This window comes from Choloepus didactylus, chromosome 15 (assembly GCF_015220235.1).
Source record: "Choloepus didactylus isolate mChoDid1 chromosome 15, mChoDid1.pri, whole genome shotgun sequence".
NCBI classification, from domain to species: Eukaryota; Metazoa; Chordata; class Mammalia; order Pilosa; family Megalonychidae; genus Choloepus; species Choloepus didactylus.
Genome location: NC_051321.1, coordinates 74,269,866 through 74,289,940, shown reverse-complemented (window position 1 = coordinate 74,289,940; position 20,075 = coordinate 74,269,866). Strand labels below are relative to the sequence as shown.

Below are 20,075 nucleotides of genomic sequence, written 5' to 3'. Positions count from 1 at the left end.
ATCAGGGGTGCTCTAGAGCAGGAGTCCACAAATCCAGCCCATTTCCTTTTTTTTTTTAATAAAGTTTTATTGTAACATAGCCACATTCTTTCTTTTACATATCGCTGTAGCTGCTTTCATGCTGCAAAAGCAGAGTTGAATAGTTGCAAAGAGATGGTGCAGATCACATGGCGTAAAATAATTACTATCTGGCCCTTTACAAAAAAAGCTAGTCGACCCGCTCTTGAGTGTGCATCAGAACCACCTGGGAGGGCTTGCTAATGCACAGGTTAACTGGTCCTCTAGCCATCCCTGCCCACCCCCTCCCCCAGAGCGCCTCATCATTTGCATCACTAACAAGTTCCCAGTTGGTACCGATGCCGATGGTTTGGGAACCACACTGAGAACCTCTGCTCCTGGCCATAGTTCTCAGCTTTGATTTCACCTTGTTAGAATCACCTGGGGAGCATTAAAAACTCCTCATCCATGGGTCTCACCCCCAGAGATGCTGATGTAATTGGTCTGGAGAATGGTATTTCAGTGAGCCCCCAAGTCTGAGACTCACTGGTCTAAAGAGAGGAGAAACTTCACCCTGTTGTGGGGAATGCCAGGGCCTTGGCACAGGTTTCCAGACGGACCCACTATTCCTGCTGGCCTGTTGCATGGTCCCTGGCAAGTTCCTAGAAGACAAGGCGGCTCCTGCTAGCTCTCCAGGCACATGCAGGGAGCTCAGGCAACCAAGGCTCCTTCCACCTGGGGGATTCTGTTTTTGTTAATTTGGGGGGAGGCTGGGACCTCTGGGTCTAACAAGTCCCCAGGTGAGGTTGGTGCACAGACCAGTATTTGGGGACTGCTGGATCTGGGTAATCCAAGGAGGCTTTGTGAAGGGGCTGGCACGTGCCTCCTGGTTGAGAGATCTCCGCTGTTGGTATGATCCTTGGGGCCTGTGGTCATGGGCTGCTTCCTTCGGGCCAGGCCCTACCACAGGCTGAATCCCGACTACGAGAGGCTGAAGATTCAGTGTGTGCGGGCCATGTCGGACCTGCAGAGCCTCCAGAACCAGCACACCAATGCCTTAAAGAGGTGCGAGGAGGTGGCCAAGGAGACCGACTTCTACCAGTGAGTGGCCTGCATGGCCAGGGCTCCCAACACCCGGGGGTTGCCACCTTTCCCCTTGTCCAAGGGTTCTGGCTCTAGTCCTGCCTCTCCCACTTAGCAAGCATTCTGCTGTCAGTACCACCTTGTGCCTTTGGGGCTGCCTCAGTTTTCCTAGGTGTAAAATGAGGCTATTAATCTTTGGCACCTTCTTACTGCCAGCTTCAGAAGCACGGTTGATGGGAGAGTGATTTAAAGCACCAGGCAATAGCCGGGCAGACCACTGGGCTCCTGGATCGCTGTCTGGGGCTTTGCCAACTCATGTGGGCGCAGGACAGGCAGATGGGCATGTTCCTCTTTGCCTGCCCCTCTGCCAGTGTTTGTCCAGGCATCGGTCCTGGGAGGTGTCAGGTGTGTACCAGGTAGGGGCTGACCTCCTTTCCTTGGTCTCTGTACATGTGCCTTTTTGGTGTCAGGTTTTAGATAAATAGTTTGGGTGTTTCTGGAATTTGGCTGGTACCAGCCTCGGGTCTCCCTCTGAGTGCTGTTGACCTGGTCATGTCAGCTCCCATCTGGCCTTTGGGGAGTGTTGGGACCTGGAGGGGCAATGCCTTGAGGTGGGGGCTGGAGGCTGGCTGGGGCTCACTGTGAGTGGCTTTCAGCACGCTCCACAGCCGGCTCCTAAGTGACCAGACGCAGCTGAAGGATGATGTGGACATGCTGAGGAGGGAGAATGGGCAGCTGCTGCGTGAGCGTAACCTGCTGCAGCAGTCGTGGGAGGACATGAAGCGGCTCCACGAGGAGGACCAGAAGGAGATCGGTGACCTCCGGGCCCAGCAGCAGCAGGTAGAGCTGGGCTGGGTGGCTGGGGGCAGAACAAGGCCAGCCTGCCCCCTTCCTTCCTTCCTTCCACCACCCACCCATCCACCCACCCGCCCAGCCATCCGTCCATCTATCCAGCTGTCCATCCATCCATCCGTCCACCCATCCATCTACCCATCCATCCATCCATTCGTCCACCCATCCATCCACCCATCCATCCATCTACCCACCCATCCACCCACCCACCCATCCATCCGTCCATGCATGTGATCATTTAGCAGGTATTCCTGGGTGTTCGCCTCCTGTGAGGCCCTGGGATATCCATGAGGAAACACTCAGCCTGTGCTCTCCTGGAGCCTGCAGTCCAGTGGGGGAGATGAGTGTTTATCAAGTAATCACACACACACCCATGTATCGTTACAAATGTTGCAGGAGTTTCTGAACAGGAGGTCTGTGGTGCAATGTAGTGTGTATCCTAGGGGTGTGACTTGATCTGCAGGGTCAGGTTTCTGTAGCTTATTTCCTTTGTATGGATCAGGTGAGGTTACAATTGGAAAGAGGCTTGGAAGTATTAAGCTCTGTGCAAATATGAGATGGAGCTGTTTTCATCATTATTATTTTGGGTGGGAGTGTGTCCTGTGTTCCTGGTGCTCTCTCCATTCCAGGCTAGTTTCTTCTCTGTGTTCAGCTCTTGGTTCACACTGATACAAGGCATGAGTAGCAGGACAGTCAGAACCCAGGCTTGCTGTGAGTCGCATTGGGCAAGTTCTGCTCTTGTAGCTTATGATCAGGAACTGTCCCGGCTGCCCAGGTGCAGGGAAAGTGCTGGTGCCATGTTGAGTCTGTAGAAGCGTTGGATGTTTGGAGTTGGAAGGCATTCCCCAGGCGAGGCAGAGGCTCCGCTGAGCACCTAGCCCAGGGCTATCAGAAGTCATTTATGGTCTCTTGCGAGTTAAAGCAGGATCCTACGGTCTTGTTTGAAACAAAGCTGTTGTGCAATAGTATAAACTCATCTGATAATTTAGCGGGACTTTACATTCATTGCTTTGTTTGCATTTGAAAGTTTTAAAAGCTGTTATAAACTTACACAATAGTTGCAAATATGTACAAACAACTTCTGCCTCATTCAAGAGTAGGATGCCAGCCTGTGCTTCATCACCCCTGGATGCTCTAATGCATATTTCCTGCAAACAAGATTATTCTCCCATGTAAGAACAGCAAAACAACCATGAGCATCCGGAAATCAGCCTGATACATTAATTCCATCTCATCATCAGACCCCGTGCAAATTTTGCCAATTGTCTCAGCGATGTCCTTTATAGGAAAAGGGTCCAGTTCAGATTGTATTTATCAGAGCATGTAGCTGTCATGTCTCTTTAGTCTCCTTCAGTTGGGAATGGTGCTTGACCTTCGTGACCTTGAGGCTTTTGAAGATTACAAGCCAATTATTACTATTTTTAAACTTTTTATTTTGAAATACTTTCAAACTTACAAGATAGTTACAAAAATAATATAAACCCCATATAGAGAATTCCCAAATACCCCTATCTCCCAATATCCATATCCACAAATTTTAACATCTTCCTGTTTTCATTCTGTCTGTGCATCTGTCTGTCACTCCATCTATCTGTAGCCATCTAGCTGTCTATTTATCAATCCGTTTGCTAACATTTAAGTGTAGGTTGTATACATAATGCTCCTAATGCTCCTTAATACTTAACACTGCCTTGTAGGTTTCCTAAGAACAATTTACGCAGTTTTCAAGTTTAAGAAATTTAACATTGATGTTAAGCTTCCAGTCTATATTCTGGTTATTTCAAATGTCCCAAAAATGTCCTTTTGGGCCTTTTCTCCCCCTTTATTAGATCTTATCCAGGATCATATATTGCATGTAATCGTCTTTGTCTCTGTAGTTGCTCATTGTTTTTGTTTTTGTTTTTTTTTTTTAATTGTGGGAACAAATATACGACATAAACTTTCCCATCTCAGCCACTCCCAAGCATATCATTCAGTGGGATTACTCATATTTTCCTGTGGTGCCCTTACTACCTACCATTGCTAAAACTCCCGTCTCCTCAAACAGAAACCCTGTGCCCGTTATGTACTAACCCCGACTTCCCCTATTCCCTCTTTCCCCATCCCTGACAACTGTATTCTAGTTTCTGTCTCTATGCATGTGCATAGTCTCCTGTATTTTCTTTGTAGTTACCATGGGGCTTAAATTTAACATCCTATAATTAGTATAAGTACATAACTCATTTGTATAGATACTAACTTAATTTCCGTGATATCACAAGCTATTTTATGTAGTTGTAGCCATACAATGCAGGTTTATCCATTATGATTCCAAACCCATTGATTTCTCATTATATTTTATGCATCTGACTTTTAGATCCTGTAGGAAGTAAAAAGTGGACTTAAAACTGGTGATCCTTAATTTCTTCATGTGGCTTCGTCTGTTGTCTGGTGTTTTTCCGTTGAACCTACAGGATTCTCTTTAGCATTTCTTACAGAGCTGGGCTAGTACTGATGAACTCCCTCAGCTTTTGCTTATCTGAGAATGTCTTAATCACTCCCTCATTTTTGAAAGATAGTTTTGCTGGATATAGAATTCTTGAATGGTGGTTTTTTGCTTTCAGCACTTTAAATATGTCATCCCACCACCTCCATGGTTTCTGATGAGAAATCGGCACTTAATCTTGTCGAGGCTCCCTTGTGTATGGCATGTTGCTTCTCTCTTGCGGCTTTCAGAATTCTCTCAATCTTGGGCATTCAACGATTTGATTATAAAATATTACACTGTGGGTCTACTTAGCTTTATCTAATTTTGAGTTCATTGAGCGTCTTGGATCGGTATAATCACATCTTGTGTTATATTTGGGAAGTTTTCAGCCATTATTTATTTGAGTTTTCTCTCTTCTTACACAATGCATATAATGATACGCTTGATGGTGTCCCAAGGCTCCTCAGACTCTTTTCGCTTTTCTTCTCTCTTCTTTCTGCTCCTCAGACTGTATTATTTCAATTGTGTATTCTTCATGTTCAGCTGATTTTTGTGGCTCCAGTCTGCTGTTGAATCCCTTATGGGAATTTTAAATTGTTGTTACTGTGGTCTTCAGCTCTGTTTGGTTCCTTTTCATAATTTCCATCTCTCTATTGCTATTCTTTTTTGTTTTAATCTATTTTTTTCCTGATTTCCTTTAGCTCTTTGAACATAGGTTTTTTTTTTTGTTGTTGTTGTTTGTTTGTTTGTTTTATTAAAATCTTTGGTGTGTCCTAGGTCTGGTCATCCTTGTTGATGGTTTCTAATGCTTTCATCTTCCCGTTGCCTGCACCATTGCTGCTGCTGCTGCTGCTTTTTTTTTTTTGTATATTTTGTAATCCTTTGCTGAAACCTGGACATTTGGATATTTTAATGTGTTTTTGCTGGAATTTAGACTCTGAGGTGTTTGTTCCTTAAGCTTGTGTCCAGCTAGTGTTATGACAGAGATTTCTTTGAATGCCAGGAGCTAACAACAACAACAGAAACACACACACACACACAATATACCTTTCCCAATTTTTGCAGATTGACCTATACAAACGCTGTCTTTCAGAGCTTATTCTTACTGAATTTGGAGAATAGCTCCAGGCCAAAGTCCATCTCTATGTGGACATATGGTTTTCTGTTTTATTTACTGGGTTATAATCCATTATGGCCAGTGGAACCCCCTTTAGCCTTGCGTTTGTCTTTTTTACTTTTCTCGTCCTTATTGGAGCAGTTCCTTGCTCCCTGGCACAAGATGTTCCAGGTACATTTGTATACTTTCCCTGCCCTTGCCCTGGAAAGTAAGCATTTCTCCAAGGAGCTCTTATTCCTTTAGTGGAGAGTGATATTTAGAGGCAAGATCTAAGTGCTGGGTATGCTCGTGGGTATTGGGGCATCACTGCTCCCAGGCTTTTTCAGTGGACAGAAGTAGGGAAAATCTATACATACGTATGTTCATGGCAGCATTATTCATAATAGCCAAAAGGCAGAACCAACCTAAATGTCCATTGACAGATGAGTGGATAAGCAAAATGTGGTCTGTTCATCCAGTGGCACATTACTCAGCCAGTAAAAAGGAATGACGTTCTGGTGCACGCTACAATGTGCATGAACCTTGAATACATTATGCTGAATGAAAGAAGCCAGACACAGAAGATCACATATTGCAGGATTCCATTCATGTGAAATCTCCAGAAGAGGGAAAACCATAGAGACAGAAGGCAGATGAGCGATTGCCAGGGACTGAGGGGAGGGGGACAGAGAGTGACAGCTTAATAGGTATGGGATTTATTTTCGGGATGATGAAAATGTTCTGGAATTGGGTAGCGGTGGTAGTTGCACAACCTTATAAATACACAAAACACCAACTGAAGTTTCACTTTAAAAGGGTGAATTATATCTCAAAAAAAAAAAACAAAAACAAAAAAAACTGAAGAGACTCCATTTATTGCCTCATCATAAAAAAAAAGAAAAAGAAACTGCCCTCCTGAGGCATCAAGTTTCATTGCCTCCCAATCTGATTTTCTGTGGGATTTACTCAGCTTTTACAGATGTTCAGATTGAAATTATCACCTCCCATTCCCTTCCTTGTCTCCCTGACTCCCTAATTGAAGTGGAAAGAAATTTTTTCTGTCCCACCTCTTTGTCCCATCCTTGGTTTCCTTTTCCTGAAGGCTTGTCCCTTAGACGGGAGGGTTTAAATCCTGGTTGTTGTGGTTCCTGGGTCCATTTGGCTGGACTGGTGCCACCCAGCAAGTGCCACCTTCGGACCCCAGGAGGAGAGGGGGCCTGGCTGCCCCGGGGGAGTCTGTCTCTGAGCTGCCCGGGCCGCCTGCTCCCCTTGGCCTGTGTGGGAGGGCCCCAGGTCTGCTTGCCCCGGGGCCTGGAGGGCAAAGGTCAACCTCCACGACAAGGCAGTTTTGTTGCTTGGTTCCTCCCATGCCTTGTCAACCCGAAGAGGCCCTTGCTGGGTAAATGGTGCTGTTTGACTTGCATGTTTACTTGAGGGATTTGTGGGGCTCTCCTGCCCTCTGTATGATTTATGTCAGAGGAAATGAGGCAGCCTTGGGTGGGAGGAGGCACGGTGGGCCAGGGTCTTGGCCCCTCTCCCACTTGAGAGCAGCATTCAGGCAGCTTGTGTGTGTGCAGAGGGGTGGGGAGGGCAGCATCCTCCATGTGCCATCTCCAGATGCGCCATCTTGGATTCTTCCAGGCCATGCTAGGAATGCCCCAGCGACCATGGGCAGAGGCTGCCAGCCTTGGCCGGGAAGCAGTGTAGAGGATATATGCTTGTCTGTTTTCTTTACTGAAATAATACATCTACTTTGGTTAAACAGACGAGCAAAATAGCCACAGAACACCAGGCCCTCCTGCAGCCCCAGGCTCACTTCTAAGAGATAACCTCTGTTAACCCCTGTGATCTCTTCTTGTAGATACTTTTCTGTGTCAAACTTCACACACACATGGAGTTGGTTTTCATTTTCTGCAACCTGCCTTTTTTTTTTTTTTTTTTTTTTTAAACCCAACAGTGTATCATGGGTCTCCTGTATTCTTCTCTAAATTCAAAACATCCAACAAGGTGTTCTGTAGTTTCATTGTCAGGAATGGCCTAACCCCATTCTGAGTGTGCTCAGTGTCTTGGTTGTTCAGACTTTTGCCCTGTTACCATTAATCTTTCAGTGGCCATGCTTATGTTTGTCTTCATACTCTTTTGTGCATTTTCTTAAGTTTGATTCTCACAGATAAAATTTCTGGGTCCAAGGCAGTGCATATTTTCTCTCTTTATAGGTTTTGTCAGTTTATTTGGGAAACTTATAAGACCAGAGAAGCCTTCTTTCCTCTTTGCTTCCCTGCCCTCTGTGTTTTGTAATTCATGTAAGTTGACTCTCTTTTCCCAGGACCCCCAGGCCAAAGCCCTTTCATGGGCCTGGAGGGAAGAAGAGAAGGCGGAAAGGTTAGCCCTCAGAAGTCCAGAGAACCAGCATTTCTGACCCATCCTGGGCACAGCTCCGAGGGCCTTCTCTTCTCGGTTGCTTCCTTTGCGGGAGCAACTCTGTGCTGTGTGCATGGAACTAAACCCTGTGTCCCGGCTTCTCCCGCCACCGCTCCCACCCTCTCCTCCCAGGCAGACTGGCTGACGCTCAAGCCCGGGGAGTCAGCTTTAAAGACCACTGCCTGCCCGAGGTGCAGAAGTTCTTTACATTCCTCACATTAAAATTCTAGGCCACATTTAAATATTCTTCCACTTTGACTTTCACTAGCCTTTGGCTGGAAAGCTAACCGTTTGGCAGTAGTTGTGTGTATGTTTTTATGTGTCTTACCATTGACTGTGACTCTCTGGGTGGGAAACTAGCTATTAAGAGCTTTATCTTCTAATGATGTAAAGGAAAAGTTCTGAACCAAGAGTTAGGAGAGTTTTTCAGATTCCCTGGAGGTAGCTGAGGGCCATGATTCCCCCAGATTTCTTCAGAGGCTATTGATTGCATAGCACAGAGGTGGCCTCTGAGCCCCACAAGTAACAAAAAGCTAGATATGTTTGGGCCTGAGAACACCTCTTTGGCTGTCTGTCCTGTGGAGAAAGGATTGTTCTGTATGATTCCAGGGCTGGAAGGAGAGCCAGGGTTAGAAGTTACAGGGAGGTGGATTTCGGCTCAGAGTAAGCATCACCTTCTTGTGCAGTCTTTGCCTGTGGGGTGGGCTGTGCCATGGGTGTAATGTGTGGAAACGGTGCAGGGTATTGGCCAGTTGTTCCCCAGAGTCCCTCTGACCCCAAGATTCGGCCATCTTATCAAAGCTGGATTGAGCATCAGAAAGGATCCCTGGGCTTTCTCCTGACCTCCCTGGCTCTCCAGGAATTTGTGGTCCATTCTGACAGCCTGATTCACTAGGCCCTGAATTGTCCCTGGTTGTGAGGCAGTCCCTGGTCCAAACTCCTCAGGGCTGGGGTTTCTGGGAGACTGATTTCCCAATGAAGAGATGCCAAGCCATCATGTAGACTCCAGTGAAAGTGGGCTGTAGCAGGCCAAGGCCCAGAAGAGGTTTTTATTTATGTCACCTCCAGGCCATCTTTTAAATTATTTTTAATGAAGCTTATAAGGCAATTTGGAAGGAGAGCATTTGACTGGTCTACCCAGGGCTGCCCCCTTGTGGACAACTTGGGGAATGACTGTGGTGCCTTTTTCCTGCAGTAATCTGGGGCCAGTGGGGTTCTCACCTGGCTTAGGGGATGTTTGGTAAGTGAACATTTGAAATTGTTTTTATTGGAATTTTTTAGGTATTCCCCATGAATAAAGGCAATCCAGTGTAGATGCTGGACCTTTTCTAGACTTGGGTACAGGGTATGGCTTGATCTAGAAGTCGCGGGGGGGGGGGTGTCTCTCGCCATTGACTCAGTGTATGGCCATGGGGCACCCTTACCTGTCAGCAGTGGGCCCTGCATCAGGTGATTGCACCTGAATACATTCAGGTGTCTGCAGTTTGTCGTGCACTCATTAGCCCAGTTCTCCTCTGCCAGGTGACTTATGGAAAAGAATAATGTTTTATCTCCATCTTACAGCATACACAAAAGTATATCCCAAGAGGTTGAAAGATTTAAATGTGAAAACTAATGCTTTATTACAGTAGGAGAGTCTCTTAGTGATCTCAAGGTGTGCTCTTGGCCGCTGTTCTTCATTCACATCCAAGCTCGGAGTCACCTTCTTGGATAGGCCTCCCCAGGCCTTAGCCTCTCCCTCAGCTTTCACCCCCTGCTGCTCAAAAGTCTCTCACTGGCTCAATATTCTATTTTATTTTTAATTTCTTTGATAGCCCTTATCATGCCCAGAAATCATTTTCTTCTATTTTATTTATTTGGTCTATCAGTCTCCTCCCATTAGAATATAAAGTCCCTAAGGGCATTATCTCTACCTGTCCTGGCCAATGTCCCCAACATCTGGAACAGAGAGGAGGAGACATACTAGGTACTTGTGTCAGGGCCCCCAGCACCTTCCCTCCCTCGCCAGGTTCGGTGGTTGGCTAGGAGGACTCGCAGGGTGCAGTATGCAGCTGCACTCACGGTGAAGATTTATTATAGTAAAAGCTTGCAGAGCAAAGTCAGCAAAGGGAAAAGGTGCACAGAACTAGGTTCGAGTTTCCAGGAGTCCTCTCCCCATGGAGTCCCAGGGGACATGCTTAATTCCTCTGACATTGAGTTGTGACAACCTGGGCAAAGTGCCGTCAACAAAGGCAGGCCGTGGGAGGCTCGGCGCCCAGGGTTTTTGTTGGAAGCTGGCCATGCAAGCACCCTCTGCCTGGCACGTGCCAACACTCCAGGCTTCCAGAAGGAGAGCAGGTATTTGAAACATACCACATTGTTGGTTCATTTGAGGCACTGTGAGCCATGTGGGTCTTTTAGGGAAAGTTTTATGTCATTGTAGGGTACTCTTCACCCTTCAAGTTCCTGGACGCATCCAAGGGCCAGCCTCACAAAGGATAGAAAGAAGCCTTAGGCCTGCTAGGTTAACTGTTTTCTGCACAGAACTTGATAGATGTTTGTGAAAGAATAAATCCGAATGGATCAACCCTGTGGGACTGCCAGGCCTGTGGAATCAGACAGACGGACAGACAGAAGAGTGGGAATGGTGAGCTCTGGGCTCCTTCCTCCGCCCGGCCCATGGTAAGTGCGACTCTCTGTCCCCAGGTGCTGAAGCACAGTGGGTCATCTGAGATTCTCAACAAGCTGTACGACACAGCCATGGACAAGCTGGAGGTGGTCAAGAAGGACTACGATGCCCTGCGGAAGAGGTACAGCGAGAAGGTCGCCATCCACAACTCGGACCTGAACCGCATGGAGCAGCTGGAGGAGGAGAACCAGCGGCTGCTGAAGCAGACGGAAATGCTGACCCAGCAGAGGGACACGGCCATCCAGCTGCAGCACCAGTGTGCGCTCTCCCTGCGGAGGTAGGAGCCGGAGGTGGCAGGCCTAGGGGGATGTGGTGACGACAAGGGGGCACAGCCTGCACCCCGCACCTGCCACACGTTCTCCAAAATGGCCTCAGAGCCGAGTAAACTTTGTCCTGGGGTCCCTGTCTTTTGTGGGCTTGTGGTTATCTGCAAGGCTCCCCATCACTTCTAGGGATTAAAAACGGCACAAGCTGTTGGTCTGCAGGATACATTTTTTGATACTCTGTGTGTCTTACCAATTGTGACTCCTTCCTCTCCTCTGAGCAACTCTGAGTGCTCTGAGCATCCTGTTTCTTGGGCTTCCCCACAGGCCTTTCCCTCTGTCTCAGTTACCCACCCACCAAATAGGACAGTAAATTTTCCTAGGCATTGTTCCTTCTAAAGTTTTATTTTTTTAGTTAAGGAATAGGATCTTCAGAGATGTGCTCCCTACCCTCAGACAGTGTTTTGTAAGGAATGTTCCTGCAGAACATGAATTCTCCAAGACTTCCTAGGTTTCCTAAGTAAAAAGTTTTCTCTGGATACATAGGTTTGGGAATTGCTGGGTTAAACACAGACAGGTTCCTTTACCTTGGGACTTCCCAGGGCCTTTACTCTGCTGTTGTGCAGTGTGGCTTTCCAAGAGGGGGCACGGGGAGCCGTGTTTCCCAAACATAAGTCACCAGAGAACCCAGCATGTTTTGGTGGGGCTCCGTGCAGGATTGGTGTTCTAAGGAACGTGCTTTGGGAAATGCTGGTCTGGAGCTGCAGGCTCTCATTTGCAGGGCTGCCTCCTCTGGAGCGTGCCTCCTGGCCTGGCGGCTGTCTTTAGCTCCCAGATACCGGAATTCAGCATCCTTTGTTTTGTTTTTATTTTTATTTTTTAAAGAACATTGCTTGGCTGTGGAAGAGATAAAATATTATTTCTGGTAGAGAAGGAGGCATGAAGTCCTTAGTTCAACTTCTGGTTTTTATAAAAGGCTGAGAAAAATTCCAGGTCCAGGGGCACCAGGACGCCGTGACTTTTCTCTACCGGGGGTGCAGGAGAATGACCTCTCTCTAAACTTCATGCTTGGCTGTCCAGCACAGCGGCCCCGGCGGGAGGTGGTGGAGGCGCAGCAGCTGACTGGGCAGGTCCCCCACCCCTCCCTGGCACCCTGCGCGCCTTTCTCCCCCAGGTTTGAGGCAATCCACCACGAGCTGAACAAGGCCACGGCCCAGAACAAGGACCTGCAGTGGGAGATGGAGCTGCTGCAGTCGGAGCTGACGGAGCTGCGGACCACGCAGGTGAAGACCATGAAAGAATCGGAGAAGTACAGGGAGGAGCGGGACGCAGTGTACAGCGAGTACAAGCTCATCATGAGTGAGCGGGATCAGGTCATCTCCGAGCTGGACAAGCTGCAGACCGAGGTGGAGCTGGCCGAGTCCAAGCTGAAGAGCAGCACATCTGAGAAGAAGGCGGCCAGTGAGGAGATGGAGGCTCTGCGACAGGTAGGCAGGGGACCGTGGTCTTCCAGCGTCTCCTAAAGCTGCGCGGGAGGTAGGGGCTACAGAGGGCACGGTGTCTGGTTAGAAGCCTCCTTCTGAGTTGGCGCAACAGGCTCCTCATTGTAGGTCAGATTACTAGCTGAGTTTTGGGCACTGGCCAGGCAGCGGCTGGGCTCATGGCCCAGGGCCCAGCTCTGCGTCTGGGCTGGATCTGCAGGGGACGCGAGTGGAGGTCCAGCCATGGTCTGTGGCTTCTAGGGCTCACGGTCTAGGAAGCAGGTCAGCTGGTGCACACAGACACCTTCACACCTGCTCCTGTGGTTAAGCAGTTGTAGATAATCTTGTGCAAAATTTCGTCAGGGGATAGTTCAAGGGCTTGCTCATTAGGGAGCAAGATGCCAAGACTGAGTTCCCCAAACCGCCATTGGGTTTGGCCTTTTGAGTCTGAAAGAGCAACTTCAGCCACATGCATCTGCTCTTTAGAGGGGGCGGTCAGCATTGTGCTGGGGAGACGTTATACGAGCTTGGGCCCACCTTGCTCTCTGGGGGGTCTTCCCTCCAGCGTTTAAGGGGATGGGTTGTTCATTAGCAGCAGAATTGGCTGCTCTGCCCAGTCCTGTGCGGTCCGGGTGGAATTTCGCTATCCTTCCTACCCGGTCACTCCCTCTTGGCAGTTGCTGCTCACCCCCAAGACCTGCTTCATTCATCTGGGGCTTGGACACCCCTGTGGTCTCGCCCGTATTTAAGATTCCCTTTCAAACACGTTGGTCCCTGTAGTGGCTCTGCTTTGAGCTGCTGAACTTGATCATGGCAAATGTTTTTCTTCTCTAAGGAACGCTCTGTGCCTCTCCAGGCTGCTGCTTTCCTGCACCGGTCAGTCAAAATGTAGGCTTTAGGACTGGTCTCTGGAAAGCTAGGAGCACGGTGTTTGGGTGGGGCAGACTGGCAGGGGGAGGTGGGCGCTGGGTTGTCACCACCAGACCGCTCCCCTCTACCCAGCCTGACACAGAGCCGGAGCCCACGGGGCGTCCAGGACCCTGCGAGGTTTTCTTCCTGTGCCAGGGGCTGAGGGAGCGCGAGGGGCATGGTGCCGTGCTTTGTGTGGACCACCACGGCCAGGGGCCTCCCGCTTCCCGTAACCTCCCTGTGTCTGAGCTTCCTCATCTGCAAGGCTGGGAAGACAGTGGCAGCTGCCCTCTAGGGGTGTGGCAGCCAAATGATAGGAAAAACACTCAGAATAGCGCCCCACACAGGCCAGCACAGACTTGACTCTCTTCTTCTGTTAGTAACATTATTCTTCTCATTAGAAACTTATGTCCTGTTCAAATCAGGTTGAACCATATGCAACTGTGTCTTTGTAGGTAAAAGAGAGTCAAATAATGGCAATTTCATTCAAAGGACAGACTTCTCCAGGTGTGAGTGGGGGTCCCGCCACCTGCTCCTGGCCCCGTGCCCTTCAGCATGGAGGCTGGTTTCTGGCCCAGGCAGGGGGTGTTGGCTGGGTGTTAGGCCTGCCTGCCAGCTGAGTCTGGGGTCTTTTCTAGGCCCTGTTCCGAAGGAGCAGGCAGGAGAGCAGAACCCTGCCCCTCGCTGGCAGGCGAGTGCCTCCAGGGCTGCAACGCCAGCTCCTCCTGCACTTTGCCCGGCCTCACGACAGACCACGTCCCCCCAGGCCTGAGCTGTCCTGGCTCCAAGGCCCCGGTGGAGGAGGGTCTGACCTGCTCCCTGGCCTGGTGAGGCCCCTGGGGATTGCCCCCTGTCCACGCCTCTGCAGCAGTGCCTCGGGCAGGGGCTCCGCATCCACGGGCTCAGCCGTGGTGGGCTTTCCAGCCGGCCTGCCCCCCAATCTCAGAACTATCTCCACTTTGCTCAGTCTCCACTCGGCTCAGTCGAGTGAGTGGTTCTTTTTGTTTCCCATATGACACTCCACACTCCCTCTTGGTTCTCCTTCCCTCTCCCTTTTCCCTCTCCCTTTTCTATACCCTTCTCCTTGTGGCTCAGAGAGGAGTCCGGTGCTCTCCCCGAGGTATCTGCCAAGGGAGCGTGGCCACACAGCCCTGGGCTGTTTGAACGGGCCTCACACCTCAGGCACCTGTCGGGAAAACCATCCCTGACTTCCCAGGGCCGCCCGGGGTGGACAGGAAGAGACTTTGGGTGGCGCCTCACAGAGCCGGGTTCATGTGTGGGGCAGCGTGGAGTAGAAGCAGGGGCCCTGACATGTGAGTTGGAAGGCCTGGGGTCCGGGTTCAGCTCTCCCACTAACCTTAGGGGACCTTGGGGAACTTTCCAGCCCCTGAAGTTCCCGTCAGTGTACAACCAGGGATCAGGGATTGGGCAAAGGGCCTCTTGGGTCCGCTCGGCTCCTTTTGAGTTAGCTCCTTCCTCCCCTTCTCCGTAAACCCAAGCATGGAGCATCTCTGTGCTTCTTAAAAGAAAACAGTCTGTTGGGAGTGAATTCACTTCGGGGACCAACATGCCTCAGGGCTAGGGGGAGGGAAGGGGTGAGGGTGAAAGCCGCCTCTCCTTGGGGTTTCCCCTCTGGCCCGCAACTTGAGCTGATCATGTCTGAGAGCAAAATGGAAGAGCCTTTTGGTGAAACTGGGCATTGCTACAGCTCAAGTACCTATATAAATATGGTACAAAACATCAGGTAAAATGTATAATTTCAAAAGTGGGATTGTTAAACGTATTTATTATAATATTTGACAGATAAGATTAATAAAATCAGTGTTTTTTTTTTAAATTGCAAACTAACCACATCAAACACTCAACACTGCATTAAAGTGAAGAAACCACAGAAAAAGGAAGCTAAAGTAATTGAAGTTGAGCTTGTGAAATGTGAGGTTTGAACAGTGAGGGTCCGTGGTCTTGCTCTCAGATTTTGGCTTATTTGTGAGCAGATTTCCCAGCTCTTTCTGACTCTACCTGAGAGGAGAGGGCAGCCGTACGCTGACTCCTAGGATTTTCCTGTCTCCTTCATCCCTGTCTCTTGGTTAGGACCCAAGAGCCTATTTTCAGCAGAGGCTGCTCCCTTCCGTTCTATGGCCAGGGAGCTGGGCACGTTCTTTGTTTGTCCTTGTCTTCCTCGGTCCTATGCCTGGGATACCTGCTGTGGAAATAATAGCATCAGTTCCAGCAGTGTCACGTTCATATTCGACTTGTTCAAGAAAGCCTTTGAGCTAGAAGCAGGAATTGTTCTCGCAGTAGACGCTTGCTTTGTCATTTTCCCTGTACCACCCCCCCCCTTTTTTTTTTTTTTTTAACTTTGTAGAGGCATAGAGGGAGCTTTCTAACATGAGTGCTTAAAAAAGTTTGGTTTGAAATTTTAGTGGTGCATATAATTCTTTGGGAAGGTGTCAAGATGCAGATGCTTCCAATTTCAGCTTTTTAAGCCAACTGAGATAACAGTCCTTCAACAGCAAAAATCGTGCGGTGTGCCAGGTAATAAAAACTGGTGTCACAAACATGGAGAAATAGTTTTTCTGCTTGGATTATGGCCAAGGTCTGCGCCCTTCCCTGCAGTCCAGCCTTGCATCATGACGTTTTGTTGCCACGTTCTTTAGAGAGTTGTAGTTTGCTCTCAGTAAGATACAAACCACTTAGGGGCCGCGGGAAAGTGGGAGCCTCTGCCTGGCCACCCACGGTGAGGGGAGGCTGGATTCCGGGCCAGGCTCTGTGTGGGGTCGGGAGATTGGACCCGAGCAATCTGGCCGTGGGTGTGGGGTGTGCCGCGGTCGGTGTGCAGGCCCAGGAGGGGGCGTGGGCTGTGTTTGGCTGTGTGGATCTCATCCAAGGCTTCCCCAGCCCTGCTCCCTGGAGCCTCAGCCCTGGCTCTGGCTGGAACCAGAAAGCCCAGTACCAGTCCCCTCTGTTTGTCCCCTCATCCCCTTAGATCAAAGACTCGGTGACAATGGACGCCGGGAGAGCCAACAAGGAGGTGGAAATCCTTCGAAAGCAGTGCAAGGCTCTGTGCCAGGAGCTGAAGGAAGCCCTCCAGGAGGCGGATGTGGCCAAGTGCCGGCGGGACTGGGCCTTCCAGGAGCGTGACAAGATCGTGGCAGAACGCGACAGCATCCGGTAGGGCCGCCCTGCCTGCTTCTGGGCACTGATGGCGAGTGGCTGGGTGCCCAGTGCAGGTGGCAAGACGGGGGTGGGGAGGGGGTGGGTGGGCTTCCTCTGTTCCCACTCCAGCCCTCTTCACAGCTTCTCCAGGGTGTGGTCCCTGATCAGGGCCAGAGTGTGGAATTTGGGGCCGTGCAAAGGTGGCACAGAGCCCAGACTCCACCGTTGCCAGGGTCATCTGTGCTCACCTCCTCTCTGGAACAGCCGAGGTGGTCCTGGGGTCCCCCAAGCCACACATTCCTTTAGTAGAGACTCGCCAAGCTTGGCCTTGGCTCCTGGAGGAGGCTCAGGCCTGCAGAGCTAAGCGAGTGGCTGCGTGATGCTCTCGTCTAGTTGTGGGGTGGGGGATGGCTCTAGAAGGCCCTGCCTTTGCCAGCTGTGAGACACGTGGTGGGTTCTGCAGCACAGAGGCCCGCCAGGTGGGCTGCAGGGGTCTCACTGCAGAGGAGACCCCCGCTGGGTCTTAGAGGGATGAGCGTGTGCAGGACGGTGGAGGATGTTCTTTAACTCTGGGCATGTTGAGGGTGAAACAGTGGGAAAAGGATGTTCGGAACCTGACACCCGGTGACCTTAGGGGTGTCCCCGCTCTGGGCTTCTCCACATCCCCTCTGTCTCGTGATGGGCTTGGCCTGGGGGAAATCAGCCCCTCTCCCGAGCCTCCTTGTGTGCATCTGGGGGTGTCCCTGGCAGGCACACGGGCCCTCCTTGCACGCCCCTTGCACGCCCCTTGCACTGACCTTGCCTGCTGTCCCCTCTCTGCCAGGACACTGTGTGACAACTTGAGGCGGGAGCGGGACCGGGCGGTGAGTGAGCTGGCCGAGGCCCTGCGCAGCCTGGACGACACCCGCAAGCAGAAGAATGATATCAGCCGGGAACTCAAGGAGCTCAAGTACGTGTGGGTGGGCCCCCAGGGACACGGGCAGGGGCTTTTCCCAGCGTGCAACCTGGCCACCTGGTCCCTTCTTTCTGCCTCGCTGTCTGTCCTATAGGGCAGGTCCGAGTGCCATCTCCATGTTGAGAGTTCACTAGAAAACCTTAGAGCCCTGCAGGAGGGGGCACCGGCCCCTCCGTCACTGTGGAGTGGTGCAGGCGCCGTGAGCAGAGGCACGCGGCAGGGAAGCCTTGAAACTCAAGGAGCAGCCCTGCCCCCAGGCCGTCCATCGGGGACCTGTCAGCCATGCATTCATTCTGCAGTTATTGGTTGAGGATGAACTGGGTGTGGGCCAGGTCCTGTGGAGGACACGGGCCAACATTGCTGAGCTAGCAGACAAAGTCCCTGCCCACATGGGGTTCAAAGGCCCTGGGAGGAGCTGGAACATAGAATATGTAAACGAAGAAAAGAGTCATGACCATGAGTCAACGTTTCCAAGGCAGTGTGACTCATGCTCAGCCGTCCACTTGCCTGTGTTTTGAGGGTGTCCGATTAGAGGAAAATCTTTGGGGCATCAGGCAGCCTTACTTCAGTTCCAGCCCTGCTCACAAGTGTGCCACTTAAGACTTTGTGGCCTTTAGCAGTGGTTGAAAATACAAAGATCAGAACTTAAATGTAGAAATTGGCAGAAGCTAATACCCATCAGTGTGATTGAGAACTTGAATTTGAGAAGCAGTGGCTTTCCATACATTGTTTAAAATTTTCTATGATAATATGGAGAAGTGGAGGTGAGAGCTGTTGTGTGAGTGTGAGTGTCCAAGCCTGCACACACTTGAGCGATGCCTTTCAGGAAAGAGTGACAGCATCCCCTTCCTCCTCCATTCAATAAAATCTCCTAACATTTATTTAAAAAAAAAAAAAAAAAAAAAGCAAAAGAGAACCTCCAGAGCTTGAATATTCTAAGGAAAATCTCGGGGGTTAGGAACCTAAGTGACAGACTCTCCCCTGGGGCCCACCCTGACTGTAGCAGGTGATGGTTTCAAGTTAATTAAAACCTGGAACCTCTGGAGCTTGAGCCTGGAAGGAGGTTTTACATTATAATTGAGCCGGAGATGCGTGGAACTTTTAAGAAACTTTCAGTCATTTGGCACGTTTGGATTGGTACCTGCTCTCTGCTAAGTTCTCTGACGTGTTATCCTGCTCCCAAGGAAGCCCCAGTATGTAGAAGCACAGATGTGCCCCATCAAATGACAGCTGTGGCAAGTGCTTACTGCACTTACTGTGTTAAATGCAGAGCATTGGCCGTGGGCTGTGGGACCCAGGTGGGAAGCACCTTTCACCTGGCCTGGGGAGGGGGCAGGGGGTGTCCCAGGAAGGTGGCAGTGAGCCCTGCCCCAGAGGCTGAGCAGCATTTGGAGAGAGCTGGTGGGAACACAGGCCAGGCAAGTTGTGGACGTGGGATGGGCACACTTGAGCAGGAGAAAAAGCAGGTAACGAGTGTCCCAGAGCCAAAGGGGCATGTGATTGGACCCTAGAAAGGTAGTCTGGGCCCAGATCTTAGGAGAAAGGGCATTCCATGCCAGTCATCGGGATCCTGAAAGGCTTCTGAACCTTTTGTCATTCTCTTAACAGGGCCTTCCGCACAGCTGAAGTTTTTAATTTTGATGAAGTCCTATTTGTCTTCGCCTAGCCTAAGTCTGAAAGATTTTCTCCTATATGTGCTTTTCAGAGTTTTGTAGTTTCAAATTTTACATTTAAATCCATGATCCATTTTGAGTTAATTTTCATATAAGGTTTGAGGTTTAGGTCATTGAGGTTCATTTTTTTGCCTGTGGGGTATCTGTTCCAGTGCTATTTGTTGAAAAGACCATTCTTCCTCCATTGCATTCATTTAGCCACTTGTCAAAAATTGGTTGGTAAAACCCAGAGGCAACAGCCTCTTTAAGATCAACTATCAGATCCAGCCCCCTTCCCCATACTGTCAACACCCCCTTTCCATATGAACAAGTTAGGGTGCTCACTACCTAGACACCCCTGAAGAGGGAGAAAGAGATTAAGTGAGAGGAAGGGGTGGCAACAAACAAGATTGAACAAATGTCTATGAATACCGAAACTTTATATAATTATATACATATATTTTTGGGTGCTGGGGTGTTGGAATGGCTGGAAGGAGGTAGATGACGTGGTGGAACTGTAGCCTATAGCATCCCTCGGGATTTGCTCTATAGCTGCTCATTGAATTGTGCCTTGCAGGTCTTCACCTAATACCTTGTATTGCATAATAAGGAAAGAACTGAAACTGGAACTGTAACCCGTAATAATTTTTGAAATTACCTATATGACTGCTTGTTGAGTTGTATATCGAGAGAAGACACCCTTCTGTATATATGTTATATATATATATATTTTTATATATATGTTATATTTTACAATAATGGAAATGGCTGAAGTTGTGGAACTGTGACCCATAACTTTCTTTGAGATTTGCTCTCTACTTGTAAAATCATACCTTGAAAATTATCACTGTTATGTATATATGTTAAAGTTCACAATAAAAAAAAAAAATGAAAAATCAGTTGGGCCTGCTTGGGAGGGTCTGTTTCTAGGTTCTCTATTTCATTCTGTTGACCTGTGTGTCTGTCTCCCTCTGCCAGTCCACACAGCGTTAGTTAGCATAGCTGTGTAATAAGTCCTGAAATCAGGTGGTGCGTCCCCATTATATTCTTCATTTTCAAAATTGTTTTGGCTATT

At 49.5% G+C, this 20,075-nt stretch overlaps 1 protein-coding gene across 4 annotated transcripts in view; it reads left to right on the top strand.

Annotated features, from left to right (window-relative positions):
* The window catches only part of DLG5 (discs large MAGUK scaffold protein 5), a 135,361-nt gene that overhangs the window by 82,776 nt on the left and 32,510 nt on the right, over positions 1 to 20,075 (top strand). For all 4 annotated transcript variants that reach the window (XM_037804541.1, XM_037804540.1, XM_037804539.1 and 1 more), the window contains 6 exons: positions 955 to 1,098; positions 1,737 to 1,920; positions 10,602 to 10,861; positions 12,022 to 12,334; positions 16,224 to 16,408; positions 17,217 to 17,342. In XM_037804541.1, the coding sequence (XP_037660469.1) occupies positions 955 to 1,098; positions 1,737 to 1,920; positions 10,602 to 10,861; positions 12,022 to 12,334; positions 16,224 to 16,408; positions 17,217 to 17,342 (1,212 nt within the window). The remainder of the gene's footprint in view (positions 1 to 954; positions 1,099 to 1,736; positions 1,921 to 10,601; positions 10,862 to 12,021; positions 12,335 to 16,223; positions 16,409 to 17,216; positions 17,343 to 20,075) is intronic.